The 27,660-nt window shown below is 41.1% G+C and overlaps 2 protein-coding genes across 2 annotated transcripts in view; one reads left to right on the top strand and one right to left on the bottom strand.

The window, feature by feature from the left end:
* snx16 (sorting nexin 16) overlaps nucleotides 1-6,022 on the bottom strand; it is a 9,108-nt gene extending 3,086 nt beyond the window's left edge. Inside the window, exons 1-5 of the mRNA XM_037694420.1 lie at nucleotides 5,884-6,022; nucleotides 4,636-5,157; nucleotides 4,421-4,507; nucleotides 861-1,009; nucleotides 598-667 (exon numbers count right to left, since the gene is read on the bottom strand). Of these exons, the coding sequence (XP_037550348.1) occupies nucleotides 598-667; nucleotides 861-1,009; nucleotides 4,421-4,507; nucleotides 4,636-5,022 (693 nt within the window). The 5' untranslated portion in view covers nucleotides 5,023-5,157; nucleotides 5,884-6,022. The remainder of the gene's footprint in view (nucleotides 1-597; nucleotides 668-860; nucleotides 1,010-4,420; nucleotides 4,508-4,635; nucleotides 5,158-5,883) is intronic.
* Nucleotides 6,023-12,625: 6,603 nt separating this feature from the next.
* LOC119426836 (NACHT, LRR and PYD domains-containing protein 12-like) overlaps nucleotides 12,626-27,660 on the top strand; it is a 59,032-nt gene continuing 43,997 nt past the window's right edge. The window contains exons 1-4 of the mRNA XM_037694419.1: nucleotides 12,626-12,636; nucleotides 12,707-12,835; nucleotides 13,336-13,455; nucleotides 17,185-17,304. Coding sequence (XP_037550347.1) covers nucleotides 12,626-12,636; nucleotides 12,707-12,835; nucleotides 13,336-13,455; nucleotides 17,185-17,304 — 380 coding nt within the window. The remainder of the gene's footprint in view (nucleotides 12,637-12,706; nucleotides 12,836-13,335; nucleotides 13,456-17,184; nucleotides 17,305-27,660) is intronic.

The raw sequence follows: 27,660 nt of genomic DNA, 5'->3' as shown, positions 1-27,660 counted from the left end.
CACTGTGAAGGAGTTGCACTGTGAAGGAGTTGCACTGTGGAGGAGTTACACTGTGCAATGGTGGCCTTGGTCACCAGAGTATTCTTCAGCCACCCCAATCATTTAATGAAACTGTTCTAGTTTTTATTATACTCAAAGGTATAGTTTCCACAAAACACTGGGTTGGCCAGTTTGCATATTTATAGATGGTGGCGGCCATCTTGGATTTTGACGTGGCAACAGGGTGTTTGATAGTGAACTTTTTAATGCCAAAGTTCAGTTACCAGATTACGTATTGTTCTCAGCTCAGAGGTGGTTTTTGGCCAGTTTGAGACGGAACAAGTCTGAATGATGTCAGATGCTGGAGGAGCTGAAAACCTCATCAGTTGTTAGCTCGACAGTAAACAATTGTATCGTCAGAACAGAGATGTAAGGAGGCGTCTGGAATGTTCTGACCCACATTACTTACAGAAATGCAGCCACACCAAAATGGAAGTCGGTGTCTCAATAATTTTTCAAATCATCACAATTACAAAACAAGCAGAAGGTAAAATCCTCATTGACAAAAACATCACAGACCTTCTCACAGAGTTCTTCACACAGCATATCTTCACTCACCCTGCTCTCCTCGAGACTATCAAAAGGCCCCGGTGGATCATCGAGACACAGGAACTCCCTCACAGTCAGGCTGTAGGAAAGAGAAGACACTGAAACGTAAATCTGTGGGAACCGTTGAACTAAACAAACTGTGTCAGTCAGTGGTTGGGATTCTTCTACGCTCCAGGAGCATGTTGTTACCCTCTGAATGACCTAACTTTAGAAATAATCAATTATAAAGCAGCTGATAACATTAAAACCACAGTTTGGTGTGTGTTATGCACCAGTTGGAGATGTCCTTGTGTGCAACCAGGTTTTGCAGAAACGCCTGGAGGCCCATCTGTCGGTCTTCTAAGAAGTCGCTGTCATAGTTGTCTTTAAACCACCTCTTAGGGGGCAGAGAAAGCCGGAAGCCGGGAAACATTTCTTTCAGCTGGAATGAACACACAGAGTGGGGAATGAGCAGCGCAGTCACTCCTACATAATGCAGCAGAAGACAAAACAACAGAACAGTTCATACTGACACCACTGCTCAGAACAAACGTCTGTCGCCACTCCTCAAATGTTTCCCATTATCTCTGGCCTCTTTAGGAGTCGGAGCTTTAACAAGAGAAAACAGGAGCTGAAATTCCATCCTCAGCTGCCCAGTGCGTTTAAAGATGGGTGTGATATGAAAACAAGCTGTGCAACATGTGACACATATTTTCCAGTGTTGGACAACTTAGCAAAAAATGTTAAAATCCTTGACATCAAGTTTGCATTGCTTGTTTATTTCAGCAGAAATATATGATATTGTCAGCTGGTTTTCTAACAATCTCTGGTTGAAGGGTACGTGTTCAACACAGTGGTCTGTTGCCTAGTATTTAATGGTCACCAATGGTGTACCACAAGGCTCAGATTTAGGACCCATCCTTTTTGCAATTTTTGTAAGTAACGTGGATCAAAACATTCCAGACGCCTCTTTACATCTCTATGCTGATGATACAATTGTTTATTGTCGAGCTAACAACTGACAAGGTTTTCCAGCTTCTACAGTCAGACTTGTTCTGTCTCAAACTGGTGCTAAATGCTGATTAAACCAAAGGGATGTTGTTTTCAAACAGAAAGTTGGTTCTTCTTCCTATCTCAGCCACACCTGGTGTTCCTATTGAGTTAGTAGATTCTTACAAACAACTTGGGAATTTTAATTGATGTACTCTCTTTTAAGCCTCATATTAAAAACCAGTTAAAGAAACGAAAATTGAAACGGTTTATTTTTCAAAAATAGATCTCGTTTAGGTGAACTCCAGGAAATGGCTTGTAGCTGCCACTTTTTTTTTTTTTTTTTTTTACCAGCCATCGATTATGGTGACATTAGCTGCTTCTTTATGACCAAGTATAATTCTGATCTCCTCGTTTCTATTCGGTTCTACTCAGGTGTAGGTGTGTCTCCTTTGAAAGTGTGTCTCCCACTCTGTGGGTGGGCTCATCTGTCAGAGCTTTGGGAGGGGGCGGGGCTTACGGCAGCACTCGCTGTTCGTAAAGGACAGTGACTGCTGAATGATTAGTGCCTTAACCCACAGCCTCTAAAAGTCACCAAAAGTCTCAACACTGGAAAAAGTTGCTAGAATTGTCTGGAAACTCGCAAAATATAGCGACAAGGTCGCTGTTGGATAAAAATATCATCTACGATATTCATCTCAATTACTAAAAGAAGCCACATGACGACAAGAGATTTCACAGAGTGTTACTTGCAAGGACAGACGGTCACAACAGGATTACACAGATGTACCAAGTTAAATGCTTGGAGCCCAGTCGCGATAATCTGACACGGACGGTGCGCGTGAATTGTTTCTATATCATTTACCAGCTCCTCCAAGCTCACGCACTCAGAGGTGACCTTGAAGTACCGGCTGTACCTGCAGCCTCAAATCATCCAGCTCTCTCTGGTAATTTAACATTATTTAGTAATAAACATCCTAGACCTTGACCAAAATTCCCCTGACAGTCGCCACATTGGCAACAGTTTGCCAATCACTGGCTGCAGTTTGCCCATGATGGTTTGCTCAGCTCACTTGGAACCACAGCTAAGATTGGTTTCATTAACCGAACAGGAACAGGGAAAGGGGACACTAATGGCCGATGCCGAGTCGATGCAAACTGATAAAAGTCACGTCAGTGGAAAAGCAGCTTATGTTTAAATGAATGTCCCTGCCAGCTGCTTGCAGAGGTTGGATGCTATCTACCATGGCGTGCTAAGATTAACTGGTTGTAACTGCAGTACCCATCACTGCACCCTGTACTCCAGTTGGTCATTAACGTCACACACTCTCACACTGGTTCATTTTCATCTATAAATCCCTCCTTGGTCTGCTGCCTTCTTATATCTCCTCCCATGTCACATCATAAGTGGAGTTACAGCGTGCGCTCTCAGGCCATCATTACCTGCAGTGTCCCCTCAGTGCAGAGTGACCTCAGTAAAAAGGCCTTTTTTACTCTGCTCCTGTAACCTGGAACACCTTACAACAAGAACTGAAGCTGGCCACTTTAATTTTTAAGGGGTTTTAAACATTTGATGAAGTCAATAGAAAAATCTAAGAAAAAATGTTAATGTTCAGTTTTTTACCTTGTTTTATATGGCACCTTGGTTTTATTGTTTTATTATAAGGTTGTTTTAATTGCTTGTATTGTTGTAGGTAACCCTCAAGGGTCTATTTTAGGTCCACTGCTTTTTAATCGCTACATGTTGCTTTTGGGTTCCATTTTTAGAAAACATAACATCCCTACACACACATTCATACAGCATGCTAGTACTCACACACAGCCCTCTACTATAGATAAAGTCTTAAAGTATAAAAGTTTAAAACCTAAACTCATCTGATGTGTAATATTAAGTAGGTGTTCAGTCCAGCTGTTACGCAGTAATCATAAAGACGTGCTTTATTTAAGAAGCAGTGTTGGTTAAAGGCATGATGATTTATTTAACTTTTGTCTTTTGAGAGACAAGAAGCATTTTTATCCACCGCCAGGTGCAGTGGTGGAGCCAGGGGGTGGCCAATGGCGGCCTTGGCCCCCATAGATTAATCTTCAGCCATCCCAATCATTTGAGGAATTATACGTTTAAGCAAAATAAAAGCTAGAAAGCATAATTTCCTCAGATGATGGGGATGGCCAGTTTACACACATATATGGATTTTGATGTGGTGGCCATCTTGGATTTTAATGTGGGAACACAGTTTTCGAAAGGAAACTTTCTTGTGCCTAGATGCAGCCACACACCAAAATGGAAATTGGTAACTCACTTATTTTTCGAGTTATTGTGCTCACAACGTGGACGGACAAACAGAAGGTATTTCTAATCCCCCTCTTTGCTCCATAATGGGGGGGATCAAAAACCGCCTCTGAGCTGAGAATACACAATCTGCTAAATGAAGCCAATCACCCAGAATCTAACAAAGTGACAGCAACGTTCCCGTCTGGACAGTGAAAACTGATTTTAAATACTGATTTTTTTACTTTGTCTTTCCTTTTGCTCTGTTTGATTAAACAGGAATAATGTCCACAGTCCGTAACATCTCTGCTATATCAGCTGTGTTTTACAACATTTTTCCACATGAACGACCAATAAATGGCTCCATGTTTTCATGCTCTAGTGATTAGTGACAAACAGTTCTGCAGAAGCGTGACAGGACCTCTCACCTAGTGGCCCAGGCCTCGGAGCAGCAGAAAGCCTCTTTGTGCCCCACAATGGACTCCAACACAAAGCAACCTGATAACCACCGATACCAAAGAGTCGGCAAACACTGCAGCGTGATAAGACAAGCGGAGCTTCCGATAGCCTTGACATGGTTTTACTTTTTGGTACCTTGTCGTTGAGTCTGGAGAAGTCTGTGTACCGCCTGAACACGACCCAGCTTTCATCGCGGGTCTTCCTCACCAGGATCTTATAAACCTGCAGCAGAAACGTCACAATAAGTTCACATTTCATCATGTAATCTGGTCTCCTGTGTGATTTATAATCAGATTAGGTGATGTTTTGTGAGAATGAATCAGTTCTTTGTGCTTTTTTTTTTTTTTTACCGTGAACTTGGCTCTCTCCTCCATGACCTCGTATCCCAGCACGGTCGGGGTGATGGGCCTCTCCTCTACCTGCTGGCTCCCAGCAGGATCAGATATGGACCGAGGGCAGGTGGAGTACGCCACCGAGGTCTCCAGGGACCCGTTCAGCCTGGCCTGTGCCACAGAGCTCTGCAGGGGCGGCGTCCGGCTGCGTCCGGCTCGGTCTTTGCAGCGGGACTGACGCTGAGAGTTTCTGTCATATTCCTCCCGGGCAACAGAGGACGAGGACTCCAAGCTGCCCGAGACGCTTCCAAGAGACGCAGCTCGCTGTGGCCGTCTCGGCTTGTTTTTACCACCCAACAAGGGTTTGTCCATCGGGACCGGGACAGGCACAAATGGTGAAGCCATGGTCCTGAGATGTGTCCTCCCGGTCCTCTACTGGCCACACCAACACTGACCTAGCCTTGCCCCCAGCAGGGTTGTTTGACGACGAGGTCTAAAAATAATCCTCAGCTCAAGGGTCCGTCGTTCATTTTACAGGCCCTGTGGAAACATCATTATTATTTGTATAATAATCTGAGAAAAAAATCAAAATGGTCCAGAAACCAAAGCATAAATGAAACAAACTGTAAGAGCAGATGATTGCATGCCACCATATGAACAATTAATGGGTTAACAAAACTACTATAAATAGTAATTATTATATTTATAAAGGCTGTCCTTCCTCAGTGACAGCAAGATGTAAATACAGACCCTGATGGTCTGTCCATGACACATGTACATACAGATGTAAACAAACGAGTTAAAACTGTAATCTTTAGTCACACATTGACATCACCTACAATTTACCTGGTAGATTAGTTAGGTTAGGGAGAAAGTCAGCATTCTTCTCGTACCAGACGTCTTGTCATTATATGCAGCAATAATAAACATATGTTTCTTAAAGTAGGTACGAGCAGCAAAAACACAACTACAAGAACGTCCAAATGATCTTAGCCCAACTGGAAATAAACTACTTTTAGCCAACTACAACTGGACTGACATAAATAAAGAGTCCTTTATGATGAAAGCTACAAGCCGAATCGCGAAGCATAATGTATTATCTTATAAAAACGTTTGGTAAAGCGGTTTTTGTTGATAATTACAGAGTTAAGGCCGTTTGACTGAATTATGTGTATATTTGAACTGAGTTCGGTGAGCGCAGAACCCACGGAGTCACATTGAGCTAAGCTAACAAAGCTGAGGTGAAGCCGGATGGACGGGACTTACCTGCGAAGTTTCAACATGTCTCCCTTTTCATCTTAATTACTTTGACAGGACAAATACAGATGTACGTTTCTTCCTGTTGAACCTTCCCACCGCTGGCAGGCAGGGCACCTCGGTGTCTTTAGCTTTGTCAGACCGCTGGAGGGGCAAAGGGACGACCACACGGGGGCGCTGCTTCCCGCAGTCTTCTTCTTCTTCTTCTTTTATGTTTAATGGCGGTTGGCAAACAACTTATAGGTGCATTACCGCCACCTTCCAGACTGGAGTATAGATTAGATGTCCTATCATTATATTCTCCCCATAATGCCTGACATCTTGAGAAACCTAAATATGCTGTTAAAAATTATATTTTCAGAAGATCTTTGCAGCAAATTTTTAACATCTAAATTGATTTTATTACTATTCATCTCTCTAATTAACAACTCTCTTTCCCGGCTGTATTTACTACATTCTAGAAGAATATGCTGCACCGTTTCTGACTCTCCACAAAAATTACACAAACCTGTACTATGTTTATTAATTATTTTCAGCGTACTATTCAGCCCCGTATGCCCAAATCTTAGTCTAGATATAATATCCTCTTCTCTTCTATTTCTATTTCCTTCCCTACATTCCCCTACTTTCCTTTGGATGCTATAATAAAATCTTGCCTTTTCTTCTCCATCCCATAATTCCTGCCATTTCTTTTTAAAATATATTTTACTTATACTTTTGATTTCATTTCTGCTTATTTTCATATTTACTTCAACCTTATCCCTTTTCGTTGCACTTTTAGCAAATTGATCCGCCAATTCATTTCCTATTATTCCAATATGAGCAGGAATCCAAATCAACTTTACCCTGGATCCAAACTCTTTGATTCTAAAAATTAATTGACCAATATTCAATATGATATCTTGTCTTGTATCTGAATTCTGTTCTAAAATACTTATTAATGCACTACTTGAATCTGAACAAATCAATATTTCCTTCTTTCTCGTTTCTTCACACCATTCTAGAGCCATTAAAATAGCCATTAGCTCACCTGTATAGACTGTCATTCTGTCTGTTACTCTTTTATTTTTCATAATATTTAAGTCCGGAACTATAAATGCTATTCCAATTTTATCATTTAACATTTTAGAAGCATCCGTATATATTTGTAGAAATTCAGCATATTCATTATTTACATACCTTTCGACCTCTTTTTTTTCTATTTGTCTGCCTTTTTCCAATAATCTTAAATCGACTTCAGGATTTTCAGTTAACCAAGGTGGATTTTCAGGAATATTCACCACAGGACTAATTAAATAATGACTTATTCCTAGCTCACTTATCTCATTATTTATAATCCATCCAAAACTATTAATTTTTGTATTTTTTACTTTTTCTTGACAAGGTTGTAATGTAATATTTGGAGGATAGTTTTCCTTATGGCCTTTAATATTTGCCCAATAATTAATGGCTAGTTGTTTCCTTCTGATTTCTAATGGCATCTCACCCATTTCAACTTGTAAGGCTGATACTGGGGTTGTTTTCATTGCTCCACAGCAAATTCTTAAGGCCTGATATTGGATTCTATCAATTTCTTTTAATAAACTGTTAGACGCTGAACTATATACAACACATCCATAATCAATTACTGACCTGATTAGTCCTATGTATATCGTTTTTAATACTTTCCCACTAGCTCCCCAATCTTTACCTCTTAAACATCTCATTATATTTAAAATTTTTTTACTTTTCTCAACTATTTTCCTTACATGTATTTTCCATGTAAGTTTTTTGTCAAACCAGACTCCTAAATATTTAATCTGATCTATCTTTTCTACATCTTCCTCATATAATTTAAGATTTATATTAGCATTTATTTTCCTATTAGTAAAAGTAATAAACTTGGATTTAGATATTGACACTCTAAAACCCCATTTTAAGGCCCAATCTTCAACATTATGTATTGCCTCTTGCATTTTCTTATTTATAAATTCTAAATTTTTTCCCCTTTTCCAAATAAGACCATCATCTGCAAATAATGACACTCCGAAAGCTTTGTCTATTTTACTAAACATATCATCAATCATTATAACAAATAACATAGGGCTTCCCGCAGTCAGCCACAACGAACCGCATTAAACACGTGAGGGAGCGCGAGCGGAAGTAACAAAAAACAAAACAAAAAATAGTAATCAACTCATGATATCAACTCTGAAGCAAACTCAATATATTTATCTCTAGATAAATATATTATATCAATTAAATTAATTAAATAAATACATTAAGGTAAAATAATAAATATTTATGATGATCTATTTGTTTATAGGTCAATGTTTATCATTCGCAGCACATGTGGTACATGGTGGAACGATTATAGATGAAATAAATAGATTTACTTTCACACAAAGTTTTCCACATTGAGACAGAGTCAGGTGTGTCAGTCGGCACGAGGCGCTCACTAGGTTTACATTTCTGGAAATCCCTGCTCAAAGAGTTAATTTTGCCTTAGATAAAAGAAAATTAAGCCTTGATTGATTAATTATTGTTTAGATTATTCATTTTTATTTGAGTAATTACATTTAAAAAAATTATTCTAGAAATTATTATCATTTATGTTGTTTGATTTTGTTTATTATTGTTGACGATTTTTAGTTGAATTAATCATTTTTGTAATAAAACTTCAAAAACAAAATTGGTCTCCTTTGATTGAATATTAATTTATTATGGTATAGAACTCCCAGTAATTAACAGATTATACTTCAGTTACTGAGGTCTGATGATGATGGTTATTATTATTAAAAGGGTGAATATATTAATTTAGTTGTTTCTGGTCAATAAACTGACCAGCTGGTCCGCTTTAACAAGTGCAAAATAATAAGTGAGGAGCCAGTTCTTGTTAGTTTTGGGGTGTTGACCTTCAGGAAGAACATGGAAGAATTATCATGCCGTTAACAGACAACGCACATTTTGTGTTTGAAAGCAGGAATTCATCTATTTGTTCTCAAAACTTGTAATGCTTGGACTCGAAACTTATGCTCTCTCTCAAATATTCTGTTCTCTTTATAAACTGTGCTTTCCTGCTCGCATGGATCGTAAGACATTTTACTGACAGACACACAAAAATTAATACATTTTCACGCTCCGATGCTCTGATGACTCTTTAACTTCATTACTGTGATAATAATTAAAAATGCAGTGAATTAGCACTAACGTGCTTTGATTTCTCAGTGCTTTTTTTCAAAGGCATCTGTACCTCCAGTTGACCTTTGACCTTTCTATATTTGTACAAAATGTGTAATTTGTATATAGTTTTAATTCCTGAGATTGTTTGCGATACATTTGTATGACTTTTACATTTTTATTTAAAAAATAGCAACAAAACCTGTGAGGTTGTTTTTTTTAACCGAACATGAATTTTATTGTTAACGCTCAGATAAAATACTGAAATTACTGAGTACTTTTCTTTTTTTTTTTTTTACTAATTATGCCGACATATTTGTGTTTAATTGTCCAGTTCCAGGTCAAAGTATAGCTTTGGTGCTGGGTTGTATTCTGGTGGCTGCATTTATGAGCATGATGCCGTGCTTCTGCAACAAAGTTATCAAGGTAAAAACATTTGTAAATATTGAGCTTTACCTCATATTTACTTTTATTTTATGCAAATTAAATTGTGCATTTTGTCCATTGTCACCGATTCTGTTCATAACCTTAAAGGACAGAGTTTCTCAGTGCAGCCAGGGGGTGGAGGGGGTCTGGTCCAGTGGCCTCAGGATTTCAGCTCTGCTGTTTGCAGATGATGTGGTCCTGTTGGTGTCATCGTGCCGTGATCTTCAGCTCTCTCTGAAGTGGTTTGAAGCCGAGTTTGAAGCAGCTGGGATGAGGATCAGCACCTCCAAATCAGAAAAGGGTAGACTGCCCTCTCCAGAATGGGACTGAGGTGCTGCGCAAGTGCAGGAGTTCAAATATCTTTGGGTTTAGTTTTTAAGTGAGGAAGTATGGACCATGAGATCGACAGATCAGAGTAGCGTCCACGGTATTGCGTACTCTGTGCTGGTCCATTGTGGTGAAGAGAGAACTGAGCTGCAAGGAGAAGCTCTCTGTTACCAGCTGGTCTATGTTCTTCTCACCGATGGCCACGAACTCTGGGCGGTGACCAAAAGAAGGAAATTGTGGATACAGATGGTCAAAGAGTCGGAGTAGAGCTGTTGCTCCTCCACATTGAGAGGAGTCAGTGGAGGTGGTTGAGGCATCTGGTAAGGATGCTCCCTGAACACGTCCGACAGGGAGGAGACCCCGGGGAAGACCCAGGACACACTGCAGAGACGCTGTCTCTCATCTGGCCTGAGGACGTCTTGGAGTCCTCCCAGAAGAGCAGGAAGAGGTGGCTGTGGAGAGACGTCTGCTCAAGCTGCTGCCCCGAGACCTGACTCCAGAACAAGAGGAAGATAAGGAATGGATGGATTTTACATCCATATGATCAAACACCTGAAAATGTTCAAGATATGAACGGGTCCTGTAGAAGCAAAACATGAAACATCTAGAAGAACGTCCCAGATGTTTTTAGAAAAATCTCTGACAGCCACTCAGTGCAGTTTTTCTGCTCGCCACTTGGATTGGTGACTGAGGACGAGTTGGACAAACTCTTCAGACTTTAATTTTGATTTCAAGTGTTCTGGTTTCCTGAAAACTTGTTTTGTTTCTCAGCAGCATAAGAAAGTAGAACAACCACATCAGCTCGAGGTCGTGTCTACGGATCAGAAACAGGAGACTGAAGCACTCAACCCCGAGGGGTAAATATATCCTGTACCTGTGAATTATTTACAAATACTTTCATAGTACTTGTACTTCACTGAGTGTGTTTTATTTCATTTAGCAGAAATGATGATGGAGGAATGAGCTGCTTAGAAAAAACTCCAGCCACCATCAAAGTCCACCAAGTTGAGAACCTGGAAACATCTGGAAACAAACTTCACTCTGAACGTGGATTAAATTACAGAAATGTCTGATCAAATTAAAAATGTTTTCAAACACCACATGAAATGATAAAGAAGTTGCTTCTGAGGGAAACACAGAAAAGATAAAAATAAAAAGTTGTGCAACAAGAAGAAAAGCAGATGTTTTTATTTCAGTTATTGTTTTTTTTATATCTTTTTAAATTTGGACTTACTTGTTCATAATTACATGTTTGTAAACTCAGGTTTAATTTAATATCACCGTTAAATAGACAATAGTCTCTTCAAACACTATTCCAGATCATTTTGATTTGTATCTTTTTTCTGTAACACAAACTATATATTTATCACCACAAGGGGACGGAAATGTTCACGTTATATTAAAATAATCTCCAACACTATTTCTTTGATAATTTTTAATTCTTTCAGTTTTTAATAATTTCAGCCACAATTAAGGTTTGACAGCAACAGAACCAGAGACAGACCCAGAAAATTTGATGTAACAGTTAAATGTTCAAGTTATTATTGTTGATGATTCTTAGTTTGATTATTTTTTAAATTAAACTTCAAAGACAAAGTTGGTTTCCTTTGATTGAATATTCATTTATTTTGGTTTATAATTATCTTTAATTAACAGATGATACTTCAGTGACTCAGGTCTGATCATTATTATTATAATAATTATTATTATTAATAAAGGGTGAATAGATTAATTTAATTGTTTCTGGTCCATACACTGATCAGCTCGTGCCCCTCTTTAACGACTGTAAAATAATAAGTGTAGTAAAGTGAGGAGCCAGATGTTGTTAGATTTGGGGCGTTTCTCCTGAGGAAGAGGAGGAGAAATGAAAGTGAAAGTGTTCAGGCCGTCTCCATTTTCTCTGCACGGAGCAGATCAGAAGAAAGAAAAGTAAAGATTCAGGGTGAGTGTTAACCCAACAGCCTTCTGATTCTTCTGGTTCTTCTGTGGTTTCGTGTTTTGATCCAAACCTGCAGGAGCTGCTCTGATCTGTGTCCAGCTGTTGGACTCATGAGAACCAGCTGTTTTCCTGTCCGGGCTGTGATTCTCTGCTCAGCAGCTGGACTGATGAACAGAAGCAGCAACTGATGTGTGGAAGTCCACACTGTACACAAAGCTGCTCCCAGCTGCAGACTGACAGCTCATCCAGATGTTTCTGTCGTCACAAGCTCAGTGAGACTCTTCACAGGAAACGTCTCATTTCTCTGACAGAACCTCTTCTTCTCTGTGAGCTGAACTCAAAGTGACGAAGCAGGAAGTGAAGCTTTTTCTCACACTTGTCCTGATCTGTTCTTTATGAGCTCACAGTGTTGCTGCGTAACGAACACTGGGAACTGTGGACAGAAGCAAGACAGACTGGAAACGTAGAAAAGTTAACAGTGTTTTATTTACAGTACAAAATATCAAGAAGGGGGGTTCTGGCACCCTGAGGAACAAGGAGGGAGGTCAGGAAGGTGGAGTCCCAAGAGATGCAGGTTACATCCTTACAGCTGGTGTTATGAGACGGAGCCAGGGAGAAGAAGGTCCACAAGGATTCCAGCACGAAGGAGGAGAGTGACAAGTGGTGGGAAGGAGGGGAGACAGCTGAGGAGGTCCACAAGGAATTCAGGTTTTCCTCTGAGGAGTCCAGGATCCAGTGGAGCTCAGGGGAGGAGGCTGAACACGGAGAAAGCACAAGGTGAGTTCAACTATTGCAGTTATTCACACGTAGAGGCTGGAAGCACAAATACCAGTACGTAACGCTCCAGTGGGAGCAGAGCTCTTCTGCAGCCTTATGTCCTCCTGGCTCATCATCAGGGGAATGGGTCGCAGGTGTGATTGACTGGACGCCATCTTGGAACTCTGCAGAAAACTGACCTCCCACATACTGTTTCCCTCCCAGGCTGACTGAAGGACAGAACATGGACCATTGTGTGGAGGAAGAGGAGCAGCGAGCGGAGACTCTTCATCTGAAGACGGAGCAGTCCACACCTCCAGACTTCAGGACTGGACCTGGACCCTCAGACACAACGTAAGACCACAGAGGTGTTTAACGCCTTTAACTGAGACGTCTCTGGTGTTCTTCTACTAGATGATCTGTGGCAAACATGAAACCTTCTGATGTGCAGCAGCTTGACTTCAGATTTTCTTCAACAGATTAATGTTGTGATTCAAATAACAAGAGGGTCATCCTTTACCCCCAGTACAGCCTGCAGGGCCTGCCCCCAGATGTCTGCTGTGCTCATAGTTTAGCTACAAACATGTTTAATTATAGTTATTTACAGGTATTTTTTTTATCTTATCTAATGTGGTGGATGTCAATAACTGCAACTTCTGTTCATAGAAGAAATGACAGAAATGTAGTTCAAACAAATGAAATACTGTGATGTTTGCAAGACTTCTGCCAGAAGCCGGTCTGTACTGGATGGACTTAATGATTTATGTAAAAACGACAAAAGTCAAGCCACTCCCTGACTGTGGTTGTATAATGTGCACACAGGTTGATGTGATGTGAACATGTTTGTGTTTCAGAGGTCTGGACCTCGGACAGAGAGCAGAGTCTCCAGAATCCGTCTGTCTGTCCATGAAGAGCGACTTCTCCAAAGAAGAACCTCCATACTTCAGTAAAGAACCGAAACCTTCGGACACACAGTAAGAAAACTGTTCCTGATTCAAATCACTCCTCAGAGATGAAAAAAACTGTATTTAACTTTTGATTTTTATTAAAGTGTTTAGTATTTAAAGGATCTTTATTATCCCATAGGGACAATTTGTTTCATCGTTAGTAGACAAAAAATACACACGACTAAACAATATACCAAAATAACAAATCTGAATTCAACCTGTTCATTAAATCGGCTGCTTGCCTCAGGGTGAAGTGAAATTCAGGCTGTTAGTTGTGAATCTTGGCACCAGTCTGGCCGTTTTCACTGACCTCTGTAAAGATTAATGGAATACCCAGAGAATATGGACTGAAGAGAACTGATTCCAAGACTCAGTAAAAGTTAACAGTGTTTATTTACAAGTGATAATCTCATCAACGTGCACGGGGAGGGACTGGAACCAGAAGGATTTATGGTTTGTCGAGGGAGCAGGTGATCCAATGGTTCCAGAGTGAAGGGAAGACATCTGAGGAAAGCTCCAGGTTGATGTAGGCAAGTGACTGGAAGGTGAGGAGACAGCTGAAGAAGTCACAAGGGACCTCAAGGTCATATGGTGGAAATCCAGGAACAGGTAGGCAGCAGAAGCCTTTTGTACTCCTGCAGCTCATCAAGGAGACATAAAGCTGTCATTTCTAACCCAAACCCCGGAGCCAGGCCCCACCCGTCCCAGATTCGGACCGGGCCGGTCCATAATAATGTGCTTAATGTGTGGGCCAGTTTGGTGTCGGGCTTTTGATTGCATCAGTGGATGCGCGCAGCTGATGGTCCAATTATATGGCAACATGACTTGCCATACTATCACCAGCTGCACGCTGACTGGCCTTGAAAGAGGTAAAAAGTTCAGTTAAGCTTCAGATGGACTACTGCCTGGCAGCGATCCTTGAGCCCAAATGGACGTTCATTCAGCCGCGGCACTCAGCAGACGCACACGGCTGACGACCCAAACAGATGAGATCACAAAATATCCAACATGTCAGAGCAGGGTCCGTGTCTGAATAATGCAGAATGCAGTCAGAAGCAGGGATTTAATGTGCTTCAACGTCCATGAAAGGACAAAAGCTCCTCAGCTCCGATCTTCAGCCCCCTTTACTCAGCTGCATGCTTCCATCGATTGTTAATAGAAGCAGTCAAAGCTTAATTAAAAATGTCGGCGGTTTTTGGCTTCGGACCTGTAATTACTGTTAATATGTCGGATCTGGTGGGGTTCGGAAAGGATGACTACGGGCTGGGGCCGGGGCGGATCAGATTTTTTGGACTCGAATGCAACTCTAAGGAGATGGTCCACAGGTGTGACCTGTTGGCACCATCTTGTGACTGCAGGAAACTGGCAGAGCTGAACTCCCACAACCTCACCAGTGTTTTTAGAAACATTTACTGACAATCTTAAAGAGTTTGTTCCTGTTTTTAAATGTTAAACTCAGAGCAACATCTGAAGCTCAAAGAAACTCAATAAAACTCTTTTGAAAGTAGAATCAACATTAAAACCACAGAACTTCCAATACAGTCTGGACATTTAAAACTTATTTTTCCCTCTTCTTTTTAAATGTCGGTTTTCACATCAATTATTAATAATTCAAAAACACATTTAAACCGTTTCAAAGTTTGTTGTTTTTAATGCATTTCTTTAAAATTAAATGTCACTGGTGGTTTCTACAAAGTTCCAACCTGTTGATCAGTTTAGTGTCGCCCTAATTTAAAAAGACAAGGTTCACCACCAGGCACAGCATGCTGATGGTGATATATGATATGTGAAGGAGGAAAACAGAATTTAACAAGAGGAAAGTAAAAGAAATATCACAAGTGTTGGACAATTTCAGCCCAAAATGACTAAACACTACAGCGCACATATTAAAAAGATGTTTAACAGTATAAAAATGTCAGTAACTTCTTGCTTTTCTGGTTCGAACAGCTTCCCTGCAGACACATTTATTGTCAAGAGTTTGACCAACAAGCAGATGATTCAAACATCAGGAATAAACTGGAGTCAAACATAAAATGATCAAACTTTGAGCTCCAACAGGCTGCTGATTGAGAGTCCAGTGGTACAGTGCGTGTCTTTACACGCAGACTCTTCAAGAGGAAACTCAGTCTTGTTTTATTGAGTCACTATAAAAGAAATCATCTGCGTTTGGATTTCTACATTCCCAAGAGAGGACATAAAATACCTCAGCTGCAGGATGAGGAGCTCAGCTGACTTCTGACTGATTGAGGCTCAAAGGAAACGTTCCTCCAAGGCTGAAACAAAACTTTTAGGATTGTCAAAGAAACACTGTTGTACTCAAATGAAGCAAACAGGGTTTCTGGTTCCACCCAGCTCTGTGTTCCCTTCAAGGTCTTCAGCACCTGGAAACATTAAAATAACTCCCGTGAAAAAATGGGGGTTGAAGAAAATGTTTACCAATAAATAAACATTACTTTTCTTTTACTGCCTCCTGTTGTGCTCAGGTATAAACATATGTGCTGTTCTGACAGCAGGATGTGTGTGTGTGTGTGGGGGGGGGGGGGCAGCTTTAATTATAGGAAAAAAACAGGTGCCACTTAAAAACAGTTAGGAGTCATCGACAAGCATGAATCTGATTACATGAATCAGAAAGATGCCTTAGACATGGGCGGATCAAGCTGAATATTGATATTATCGATACTGCTGTAAGGATCGTTACTGAGTGATATCAGGGTAGTAGTATTGATATGTAGCTTCAGTTTTTCAGAATGATCTACTGTGGTTTTGCCAGCTTTCCATGGCTGTCTGTGTTCATTATGCTGCTTCCAACTGATGCTCTGTCACCGTGTTCTTATTCAGCCTTGGCTGAAGCAAGAACTGGTTAATATGAGGAGGAGTGGCACGCCGTAAAACAATACAACCGCAAGTATTAAACTATTAGTACTGGTTAGCATCATGCTGCTAACAGCACCGCACTGTTAACAAGACTTGCTAACGTTGCTAACAAGACCACAACGCTATCCATGGTGCTGAAAGGGCCATGTTGCTAAGAGAACCTCACTGCCAACAGAACCACTCTGCTAATAGGACCATGCTGCTGTAGATGAGTTTCACATTTCACTTTTGGCGTCTTGTTTTTGTATTATTGTTGCATGCATTGCCATTTCTTGTTGTTGTTGTTTTGTATATTTTTTTTGTTTTCTGGCGAGTCGAGACGGTTCTTCTCATCCTGAGTATTTCATTGCATTGTTGACCTTGTGTTAATTCTGCATATGACAAATAAACCAAACCTAAACCTAATTATTGAGCATGCATCAGGATCAACCTAGCAGTCTTTTTACCCATAAACTTAGTCCAGAGTCTGTGCTGGATTTTGGTATTACCTATAGTATTAGTATACCTATTGGGAAAAAATACTTTAAGGTTGCAAAATTACATTCAGATTTAGCAATATGATGTGTTCACATAAATTAAAAGTATTGTTATCTGGATCGGTATCGATATCTGCAATACTGGCCATTATTTACATGCTGTTGGATCGAGACAGATCTTGCAGTATTGCACACCACAAACAGACCTGTTGAAAACATAAATATTTTTAAGCGTATATATGAAATCTTGCAGGGATTTTTAAAATCTAAAGACATTTTTAAGAATATTTTTCACATACTCAGCATAAATTAAAAAGTCATTAACATCAAGTTAACAGATCCGCCTGAATGTTTCACACTGGAACTGAATAAATAATGTAATCTGAAGAACATGTTTGTGTTTCAGAGGTCCGGACCTCAGACAGAGAGCAGAGTCTCCAGAATCCATCGGTCTGTCCATGAAGAGCGACTTTTCCAAAGAAGAACCTCCATACTTCAGTAAAGAACCGAAACCCTCAGACACACAGTAAGAAAACTGTTCCTGATTCATGTTGCTAAGGTGGATGTCATTTCCTGCACATGACATTTCCAAATCATGGTGATGAGGCCAAATCAACATGGACAGCAACTGGAGCTGTCCTGGTTATTGAGCTAACAGTCAGGATGACTTCTGTTATTGTAAATAATAAGGCTGGCAAAATAAATAGCAAAGACAACTATCGACCTATCGCTTTGGCCAGTACTATATCAAACGTCTTGGAGAGGGCTATGTTAAATAGAATGGAGAAGTTTATTGTGACATCTGATAATCAGTTCGGCTTCAAACCAAACCTTGGCACTGATATGTACATTTTTGCTCTCAAGGAGATCTTGGATTTATACAATAGGCATAATACCAGAATTTTTATGTGTTTTATTGATGCCTCATAAGCGTTTGATCATGTAAATCATGGAAAATTGTTTAACAAATTGCTCGAAAGAGGAGTACCGAAATATCTATTAAGAATCTTAGTGTATAGGTATGCTCACCAGTCTATGTGTATAAAATGGGGAAAATCTGTATCCATCCATCACTCCATCCATTTTCTTCCACTTATCCGGGGTCGGGTCGTGGGGGTAACAGCCTAAGTAGGGAGGCCCGACTTACCTCTGGGAAAATGGGAAAATCTGGATCATCTTCTTTTAATGCGAGTAATGGTGTGCGACAAGGCTCCTTGCTTTTTTAACGTGTATATGGATGATTTATCTAAGCTGTTAAATCATTGTAGGACTGGCTGTTGGGTTGGCAATAGAACCATCAACCACCTGATGTATGCTGACGATCTTGTAATCTTTTGTCCATATAGTGCTGGTCTGCAGCAGCTGTTAAGGGTTTGCTCTCACTATGGATTGGAGTTTGATATTAAATATAATGCAAAAAAGAGTAACATCATGATTGTCAGGAGCAAAGAGGACACTAAACTATCTTTCCCTGACTTCACTCTGTCTGGCAGCATCCTCCAAGTCAGTGATGAGGTGAAATACTTGGGTCATTACAGAACTGCTGACCGGTCTGATGATAGGGACATTTACAGACAGCGTTGTATGCAATATGTACAAGTGAATATGCTTCTTCAGTGCATTCATGGTGGGGGGTGCTGTGTGTGTGGGGGGGTGCATGGGTGGCGTGCCGGGGCCTCTCCGGGCCTGTGGTGTGGGGCTTTAGGGATGCATTGGTGTGCTGGGCTGGCCGTCCTCGGCTGCTGCTCCCTGCTGCTCTGGCCCCCGGCCTGGGGCCGGCTTGCGGTCACTGTTGGGCAGGTGGGGCGCATGGACAGCCCGACAGAGGCTCTGTCGGGCTGTCTCTGTGTGCCTGTTTGTCTCAGGTTGGGTTTTAGGTGGTCCCCTCTCTTGGATCAGTTTTGGCCCCCCATTTGGTGTGTCATGCTCCCCTCCGGTGGTGGGCCCCCCTGCCGCCGGTGCATTGGCGGCTCTCAGCAGCTGGGGCTGAGTGGTGGGGTGTGTGCGGGCACACCCTGGTGGCTGCCTGCGGGGGCCTGGGTGCCCTGGCTCTGTCGGGCCTCTGTTGGGGGGTGGTATGACCTCGGGACTCGGGGCTTTGTGTCCATGGCCGGATCCACTCTGAAGGGGCGGATTGCCGGCGGGGCCTGTGGACTCGTCGCTGCAGCCTCCTGGGGTCTCTGCATTGTGGGTGCTGGTGATCGCCCGGGGCTTCCCTTTGCTTCTCTCTCTGGGGGGTGCAGGTGTCCCTGTTGGGGGACTCCCGGAGTTCTGGGCTTGGGGACCGCTGTGTGTCTGTGGTTCCGGTCTTCCCTGTGTTACCATCATGTCCTGTGAAGATGGGTCTGTGGGTCCCCACATCCACTATTGAACTTTTTTTTATGGAGAAACCTTATAGTGATAAGCATGCTCACAAAGGTGTTTAGATTCGGGTGTTTATCAGATACACACTCAGTTGGGTTGTGGTGGCCATCAAATATATCTTGTATTACCATGTACTGTATAAAATACTTTCTAATGATGTTATAAGTATCATTATATATGTTGTTTGTTGTTGTGGTTTCTCGGTTTTGTCTTGTTTTTTTTCTTTCTTTTTTTTCTAGGATCTGTCACACTGCGCTGCCTCGGACAAACAAACAAAAAAAAAACTCAGTGTTCTTCTGCACGGTGTAACTCCGACACACTTGAATATCTTGCACCTGAAACTTGCATTCTCTGTTCAGTCCCAGTCCAGAAAAACACTCATGTTGAAAAGTGAAAACATTCATTAATCAAGTCTGTCAGCGGAACATCAGCGAAACATCAGCATAATGCTTGATTAAAACATAAAAATTGCCCTGGACTTATGTTTTTGTAAGGACGTTTCTTTACTGCAAGATGGCAGCAGTGCACTTCTAAATGGTGGAGAGGGGAGACTTTGCATTCTTAACAAACCTGAAACGAAATCAAACTCTGAATAATCCAAGGGGTGTGGGGTGGGGGTGAAGGGTACAAATTGACTGGTAGCTCAATAATTATGACAGGTGAAGTTGGAGTCCACCCTTCATCATCATCACATCTGTGTGGCTTCACATTCGCCCTCATCCCATACTTACACATCATATTACAACCTCAGTGGAAATTTATAGCTTTTTTCATTCATTCAACCTTTATTTAGACAGGTTAATCCCATTGAGCCTCGAGGACTCATTTACAAGAGAGACCTGATTTCAACCAAGAATGATAAATGGTAAATGGACTGTACTTGTATAGCGCCTTTCTATCTTATAGAGGCACTCAAAGCGCTTTACACTACAATCTGTGTCCTCATTTACCCATTCGTACAGCACTCTACTAGATCTCTATAAAGCTAATTTAACAAATCATTCTAAAAAGACTAATGATGACAATAATGGACAACAGCGACAACAGTAGACAATAATAAAAAGGCATACAGATTTTTATTTATTTTTTACAAATAAGATGGCCAAAAATGTAACAAAAACAGCTAGATTATAAGGTGAATGAAGAAAACTAAAAACAGGAACATGTCTGCATTGGTCCCTGCCAGGAGTCCAACAGATTCTTAAAGCCACTTAGAGAGGCCATGGTCGAGAGCTTCAGATATTTTTGCAAGATATTCCAGGAAACAGGAGCGGAATAGGAGAAGGCCCTTTTGCCAAGTTCAGTCCGCACTGAGGGAACACTGCAGGTAATAATGTCCTGAGAGCGCACACTGTAGCTGCACTCACGCAGAGACATGTAGGAGGAGATGTATGAAGGCAGCAGACCAAGAAGTGATTTAAAGATGAAAATGTACCAGTGAGAGAGTCTGCGTGAAGGTAATGATGTCCAGTTAACCAATGAATACAGGGTGCAGTGGTGGGTATGATAATCTCAGTAAGTTATGAATCTTAGTGCACCATGATAGACAGCATCCAACATCTGCAGGGTGCTTGTAGGAGCGTTCATGTAGATAATGTCACCGTAATCAGTGGAGGGAAGGAAGGTCACAGATACAAGGCGTTTCCTAGCATTCAGAGTTAGACAGGATCTGTTTCTGAAAAAGAAACCCAGTTTAACTTTCAGTTCCTTTACTAGGTTTTCCACATGGAGCTTAAAAGAGATGTGAGTTGACCAAGATACCCAAATATTTATAAGAATCAAAAAACTCAATAGGGACACCATTTGAGGATAAAATCAGAGGAAAAACTGCAGGGACCGACTTCCTGTTTGAAAAAAGCATCCCTTTGGTTTTATTGGCATTTAAGACAAGTTTGAGGTGAAACAAATCAGACTGGATGATGTCAAAGGCTGATTGCAAAAGCTGGAAAGCCTTAGCAACTGTTTTAGCTCAACAATAAACAACTGTGTCATCAGCATAGAAATGTAAGGACGCGTCAAGGAGGCTATGACCTACATTACCTATGTAGATTGTAAAGAGGGTGGGTCCTAAGACTTAGACTTGTGGTACACCATTGTTGACTGTTAAATAACTGGAGGAAGTACCATTATGTTGAACACATTGCCTCCGATCTGAGAGATAGAGAACCAACCAATGGTGTGTTCTGAGAAACCGATTTCTGAGAGCTTATGACATAAGATGTTATGATCCACAGTGTCAAAAGCTTTAGACAGGTACTGGATCTTTGGGATGAACCAGTCTTTGCCGTAATGTATTTTGGGGTTTAAAAGCCATTGGGACATTCTGTTTAGAAAATAAACGCCTCAGTTTCTCTGAGATTCCCTCAACATACGGAATGACCACTGGTCTGGGTTCCTCCTTTTCATTTGATGAAAGGCTCTCTTTTCTACCTCCTCCATTGCTGCCTATAATATTGCTCCCCATGGGGAGCAATATTATAGGCAGAAACATGGGTGTGCTATGGGGTCTCCAGTTTCTCCTATTGTTGCCAACCTGTACATGGAGGAGGTAGAAAAGAGAGCCTTGACGTCCTTTTCAGGGACACCACCAAGTCATTGGTTCAGGTATGTTGACGACACCTGGGTTAAAATTAAATCTCAGGAAGTCCAACATTTTACTGACCACATCAACTCTGTGGATAAATACATCAAGTTCACACGAGAAGATGTAAAAAATGGCAAGTTGGCTTTCTTGGACTGTGAGGTCTCAGTCTCTGATAGAGGACATTTGCAAACCGAGGTGTACCGCAAACCCACCCACACAGACCAGTATTTGCAGTTTGACTCCCATCACCCTTTGGAGCACAAGTTAGGAGTCATCAGGACTCTGTACCACAGAGCAGACAGCATCCCCACTAGCTCGGGAGCCAGGCAGAAGGAGAAATCCTACACAAAACAGGCTCTAGAGCAATGTGGATATCCTAACTGGGCCTTCCTGAAAGCAGAGAAGAAACCCAAACAGGACTCCAGTCAGCCATCAGGTGAAAAGGAGGAACCGAGACCCAGACCAGTGGTCATTCCGTATGTTGAGGGGGTATCAGAGAAACTGAGACGTTTATTTTCTAAACAGAATGTCCCAATGGCTTTTAAACCCCAAAATACATTACGGCAAAAACTGGTTCATCCCAAAGATCCAGTCCCCCGGCACAAACAAAGTAATGTTGTGTATGCTGTTCAGTGTCAGGAGGGCTGTGATCAGTCTTACATCGGGGAAACTAAACAGCCACTGGCCAAAAGGATGGCCCAGCACAGAAGATCAACATCATCAGGCCAGGACTCTGCGGTCTACACTCATCTCCAGGCCAGCGGTCACTCTTTCAGGGATGAAGATGTTCACATCCTGGACAGAGAGGAACGATGGTTTGAGAGAGGAGTAAAGGAGGCCATCTTTGTGAAAAGAAATCGTCCATCATTAAACAGGGGTGGAGGCCTCCGGGTTCAACTGTCCCCCTCTTACAATGCTGTGATTGCTAGTATCACTCAGCCCTCTGTGAATAGTAAACAGCCATCAGTGTGCTAATGAGCCATTGTTAGGCTGATGGTCCTTCTTGAGCATGTGATCAGCTGGTTTTGGTTGTCAGCAGCAAACTGGTTGATCCACTCTGTGAAGGTGCTATTTAAGAGACTGAGCTGAAAACAGCACCTCAGACTGAGGAAGTCTCTTGGATGAGAGACGAAACGTTTCTAGATTTTTTTTGCTTTGTTTTGTTTTTTGTTTTTTTGAATGTCCATAGGACCAGATTGAACTTTTTTGGATTCACACAATAATGTTTGTAGCCCCTTGTCATAGATGGTTTGTTGAATTTGAATCCGAAAGTGTCTGATTCAGTGCACCAATGCAGACCCAGAGCCCGTTCGACTGGCAGTTTATCTCGATCTAGATCCAAGTCTTTAACTGTTTTGGATCTGTGCTCTTCTGGAACATGTTGAAGCACATTGCGGTGGTTGCTTATCCACTTTGTGAGGTTAAAACCTCCTAATCTGCAGATTTCTGACACACTGTTTATCATGGAAACTTCAACTTCTTCCTTGGGCAGACTTTTCAAGAGATTGTCTATATAGAAGTTTCTTTCAACTGTGTCTGTTACCTCTGTTGAAAGGTTATGCTGGTTATCGTCAACAATCTTTCTAAGAGCATAACATGCGCAGCTTGGAGACGAAACAGCACCAAATATGTGCACCGTCATACGATAAGGTACTGGTTCCTGGTTTAAATCTCCACCTGGCCACCACAAAAATATTAGGAAGTCCCAATGGTCATTTGCCACCCTGACTTGGTGGAACATTGCTTGTATGTCAGCCATGATGGCAATGGGTTCTTGTCTGAGCCTAGTTAAGACTCCCTAATAAAGTGCTTGACAAATTTGGTCCTTGTAGCAACTGACTGTTTAGAGAAACTCCTTTAAACTCAGCACTACAGTCAAACACAACTCGTAAAGTTTTCTTTCGTGGATGAAACACCCCATGATGAGGCAGATACCAAACCCTGCCATCACATATTTCAAGCTGATGTTCAGGTACCTTCATGGCATACCCCTTTGCTATTACATCAGAAAGAAAGCTTGTGTATTCTTCATGGAAATTTTCATCCCTTTGAAATCTTTTCCTTAGTAAGTTCACACGTTGTTTTGCAACAGCAAAGTTGTTGGGCATACTGAGGTTTTCATTTTTGAAAGGTAGGTTCAGTTTATAATGCCCCTCTTCAAATTGGACAGATTTTTCCATTATTTTCATAAACCATCTCTCCTCCTCAGACATTTCTTCTTTTTCATTTGAGAATTTTTCCATGAAATCCTGCTTGTATTGATTCATTAATATTTCCTCCAGTGTGTTAACTTTGATGTGGTTCACAGAAACTGCAATATGGCCACACTCACATTGGTTAGTCCCGTTTCCATGTAAAGGTCCATTAACAACACAACCTAAAAGGGTTCTTACTGCATATGGACCTTCACCTCTGCTGTTGATCACCTCCCATGGTTCCATTAACCTTGATGCATTTGTTCCAATTAACAAATCAACGCTGGCATCAATGCGAGGAATTTGTATGTGTTGTAGGTGAGGAAGTTTTGAAATGTCCTCTTCAGGAATTATGTTGTTGCTAGACACTGGCATCCTCCTTTGAGTGAAAAGATTTGGAAGCTGAAAGAACTGATTATCCAAGAGCCCAGATATTTCCAAGTCTTTTACAATGTAACTTGTCACTGTACTATTTTGACCCATAGTGTGCAAGTGGATCTTTGTCTTTTTTCCTGTGATTTTCAGTCTGTCCATTAAAGTTTCAGAACAGAAACTGTCTGTACTCCCTGCATCAAGAAAGGCATAAGTCTGAATCATTCCATCTCCTTTTGCACATTTAACTTTGACAGGCAAAATGGGAAGAAACCCATTACTGGCTCCAGCCCCTGTTTGACTACATGCAGAAATTACCTTTTCTTTTTTTGTCATGGTTGGCATGCTCCGTTTTGCTCTCAGCCTGCTTAATGTGTAGGAGGCTGGGATGGTTTTGGTTGCACACTCTGCACGACATGCGCTTTTTGCAGTCCTTACTCAAATGTCCAACACATAGACAACCAAAACATACTCCTTTTTCCTTTAAGAAGTTTAATTTTTCCTTATGCATCAGCCCTTTCATTTGTGGGCACTCTTCCAGTGTGTGCCTTAGTGTACACTTCAAACAGGATGCAGATGTATCTACAAGTGTCCTGGTTTGAGTTTCAATGTTTTTTGTGTTAGTCAAAGGCTTAGCGAGTGCAGTAACAGTAGTTGCAAAGCTGCTCCTCTTCAGTAGAGATTTTACCTGCGACTTCTCTTTGATTTTTGCATCCTGGATGTCACCAAAAACAGGATCTGACATGATTTTCACTTGTTCAATAAAGTGAACAATATTTTTAAACCCAGCTCTGTAATGATTTCTTTCATAAATGTCACATGCCACCACTCTCCATTTTTCTTTAAGTTTGTATGGAAGTTTTTGAATAACTGTTTTCATGTAAGCTGGCATGTTGAGTTCATCCAAATATCTCAATTCTTCCATTGCATTGCAACAAGTTTGTAAAAACAGCATATATGCACAAAGGCCTTTAATGTCCTCAGGTTTTATAGCAGGCCATGCATTTATTTTGTCCATATAGGCAGCAGATATTTTTAATTCATTCCCAAAATGCTCTTTGAGAAGTTCCTTGGCTTTAATGTATTTTCTTTCTGAAGGCAAATGTTGGCAGCTTCTTACCAACTCCTTCGGCTGCCCTGAAGTGAATTGTTCAAGATAATATAAACGGTCATCATGATTCCTTGTTTTTGATCCCACACCTTGCTCAAATGCTTTCATAAAGGTTTTGAACTGCAGGGGATCTGCAGGAATTTCTCGCTGTGGTAGAAACTGTGATATTTGAGTTTCAACAAGAAGTGCCATCATGTCATTTTGTTTCTGTAGAAGGTGAAAGACATCTCCAGATGCATGAGAGTCTGACTGAGTGTGAGTTATGGGACGTAATGTTTGTTGAGCAGGCTGAAGTAGTCGTTGGTGGTGAGCCTCAACAATGGTGGTGGGCTCATGAACAACCTTTTTGTCAGCTACTTGGCAGTTTTCCATCGTTTTATCACAGAAAGAATGCACATTTATGTGATGTTTTCCTAATGTGGAAGGAAGTCTTTCCAATGTGCCCTTTTCATCAGGATCCTTTTTGTCACCTTTTGGTTTAACAGCCGATCCCCCTTTTAAGTAGGATTCCATTCCATCAGAATGATGGCTTGAAGAAATGCTGCTGCCCTCTGAATCATTAAACACTGCAAGTTTTGCTGAGGCCGCAACAATTTCAGCTTCAATTTCAAGGTTTTCCATTTGTCGTCTCAAGTGATCAGCTTTTTCTTCAAGTGCATGTTTCTCCTTTAAAGCATCTGCACGTGCAACAAGTGCAGCCTTTTCTGCCTTGGCTTGCAGCACTGCAGATCTTGATGAGGACCTGCTGCTTTTGCTTGACCTTTTAGACTCCACATTAGAAACACTTTTGTGTGGTTCTACAGTAACTTGTTCATTGTCAACACCATTTTTATCTGTTTGAACACCTTCATTTTAAGTCACCCACTTATTTACCAGGGCATTAAAATCATGAACACCAAGCAATTTTACCTTAAAGCATATGTCTTGTTTTGTTAAACTCATCCTCTGGCAAATAACTCATCAGAGCTTCATGTTGGGTTTTAGCATCATTAACAAAAAAATATATATACAGTATTTTTCAAGTGTAACCTTTACCTCATTAACAAAAGAATCATCATCCATCAAACCCACAATTGTCTCTTTAAGTTTAGAAGCCTTCCGCATTTGAAACTTTCTTTCATTTTGCAAATGTGCAATTTTTACCATGAGTCCTTTCTCAGTCATTTTAATAGTACGTTTTATAACAGTCGGGACTAGATCTGAAGACCCAGCCTTGAGTTCTGTATCAGTCCCAGTCAAAGGTTTTGAATCAGGATCACAGTTTTCCTCCATTGTTTTAAACAGATAGATCCTTGTTAATCAGTTTTTTTTTTTTAAACCAGTCAGTCAGTCACCAATGCATCGGTCCTTTTAGCGCTTAAGTACGTGTGCACACTTTACATGAATGGCCATTCAATAGTTTGATAGCTCTACACATACCTCTGTGTTGGCTGGCATTGATGCACAGATGTCCGGTCTGCCTCCAGGACACACAGCTTCAGTCATTCCAACATCCTTCAGCTGAAGGTCACCAACCACAGCAGCCTAATCCAGCAACGTCTGGCTCCAACCGGACCCAATCCAGCGTTGTCACTTCTCAGATGAGATCCAATCCAGCCCTGTGACTCCAATTAGCCACAATCCAGCATGGTCACCTTCCAACGGGACCCAATCCAGCATTGTGACTCCAGTTAGAAACAATCCAGCATAGTCTTTCATCAATGAGGCAGTTTGTCTTGTGGGCGCGGCCCTTTCTTCCCACTTTCAGCTTCCAGTGAGGCAGCTTTTTGACTTAATGTGGGGACCAAACTTTTCCTTTGTGGCTCGATCACCACAGGTGATGAGTTGACAGCTGTTTTGACGCATGTCCAATAAGTGTTCTTTAATCAGTTCTTTTTGTAAAACAGTCATTTATTTTCTGTATTTTTACAAATTCCATGCATTACTTGCCTCCATTTCAAGTTTCCATATTTCATAGATGATGCAAAAATGTTCCAATCACACTTCCTGCACTTCCATTAACTTTCTAACACAGCTTGCACTTTAAACGCTACACGGTCAAAAAACTATTTGCCTCTGTCCTGTCTCATCAGCCTTGCGCACCTTTGCACCTGGCTTTTATGGGTGTGGAGACAATGACAGGTAGCATATTCCTCCCTCTAGTGCTTAACAAATGAAATAACACCAACAACATAAGATGGCTCTAACACCTAAAATAAGCCTACAGTGAACTACGTAGTGAACTATATATATATATATATATATATATATATATAT

This window comes from Nematolebias whitei, chromosome 20 (assembly GCF_014905685.2).
Source record: "Nematolebias whitei isolate Nwh7 chromosome 20, NemWhi1, whole genome shotgun sequence".
Classification (NCBI taxonomy): Eukaryota; Metazoa; Chordata; class Actinopteri; order Cyprinodontiformes; family Rivulidae; genus Nematolebias; species Nematolebias whitei.
This window is presented reverse-complemented; position numbering and strand designations above follow the sequence as displayed.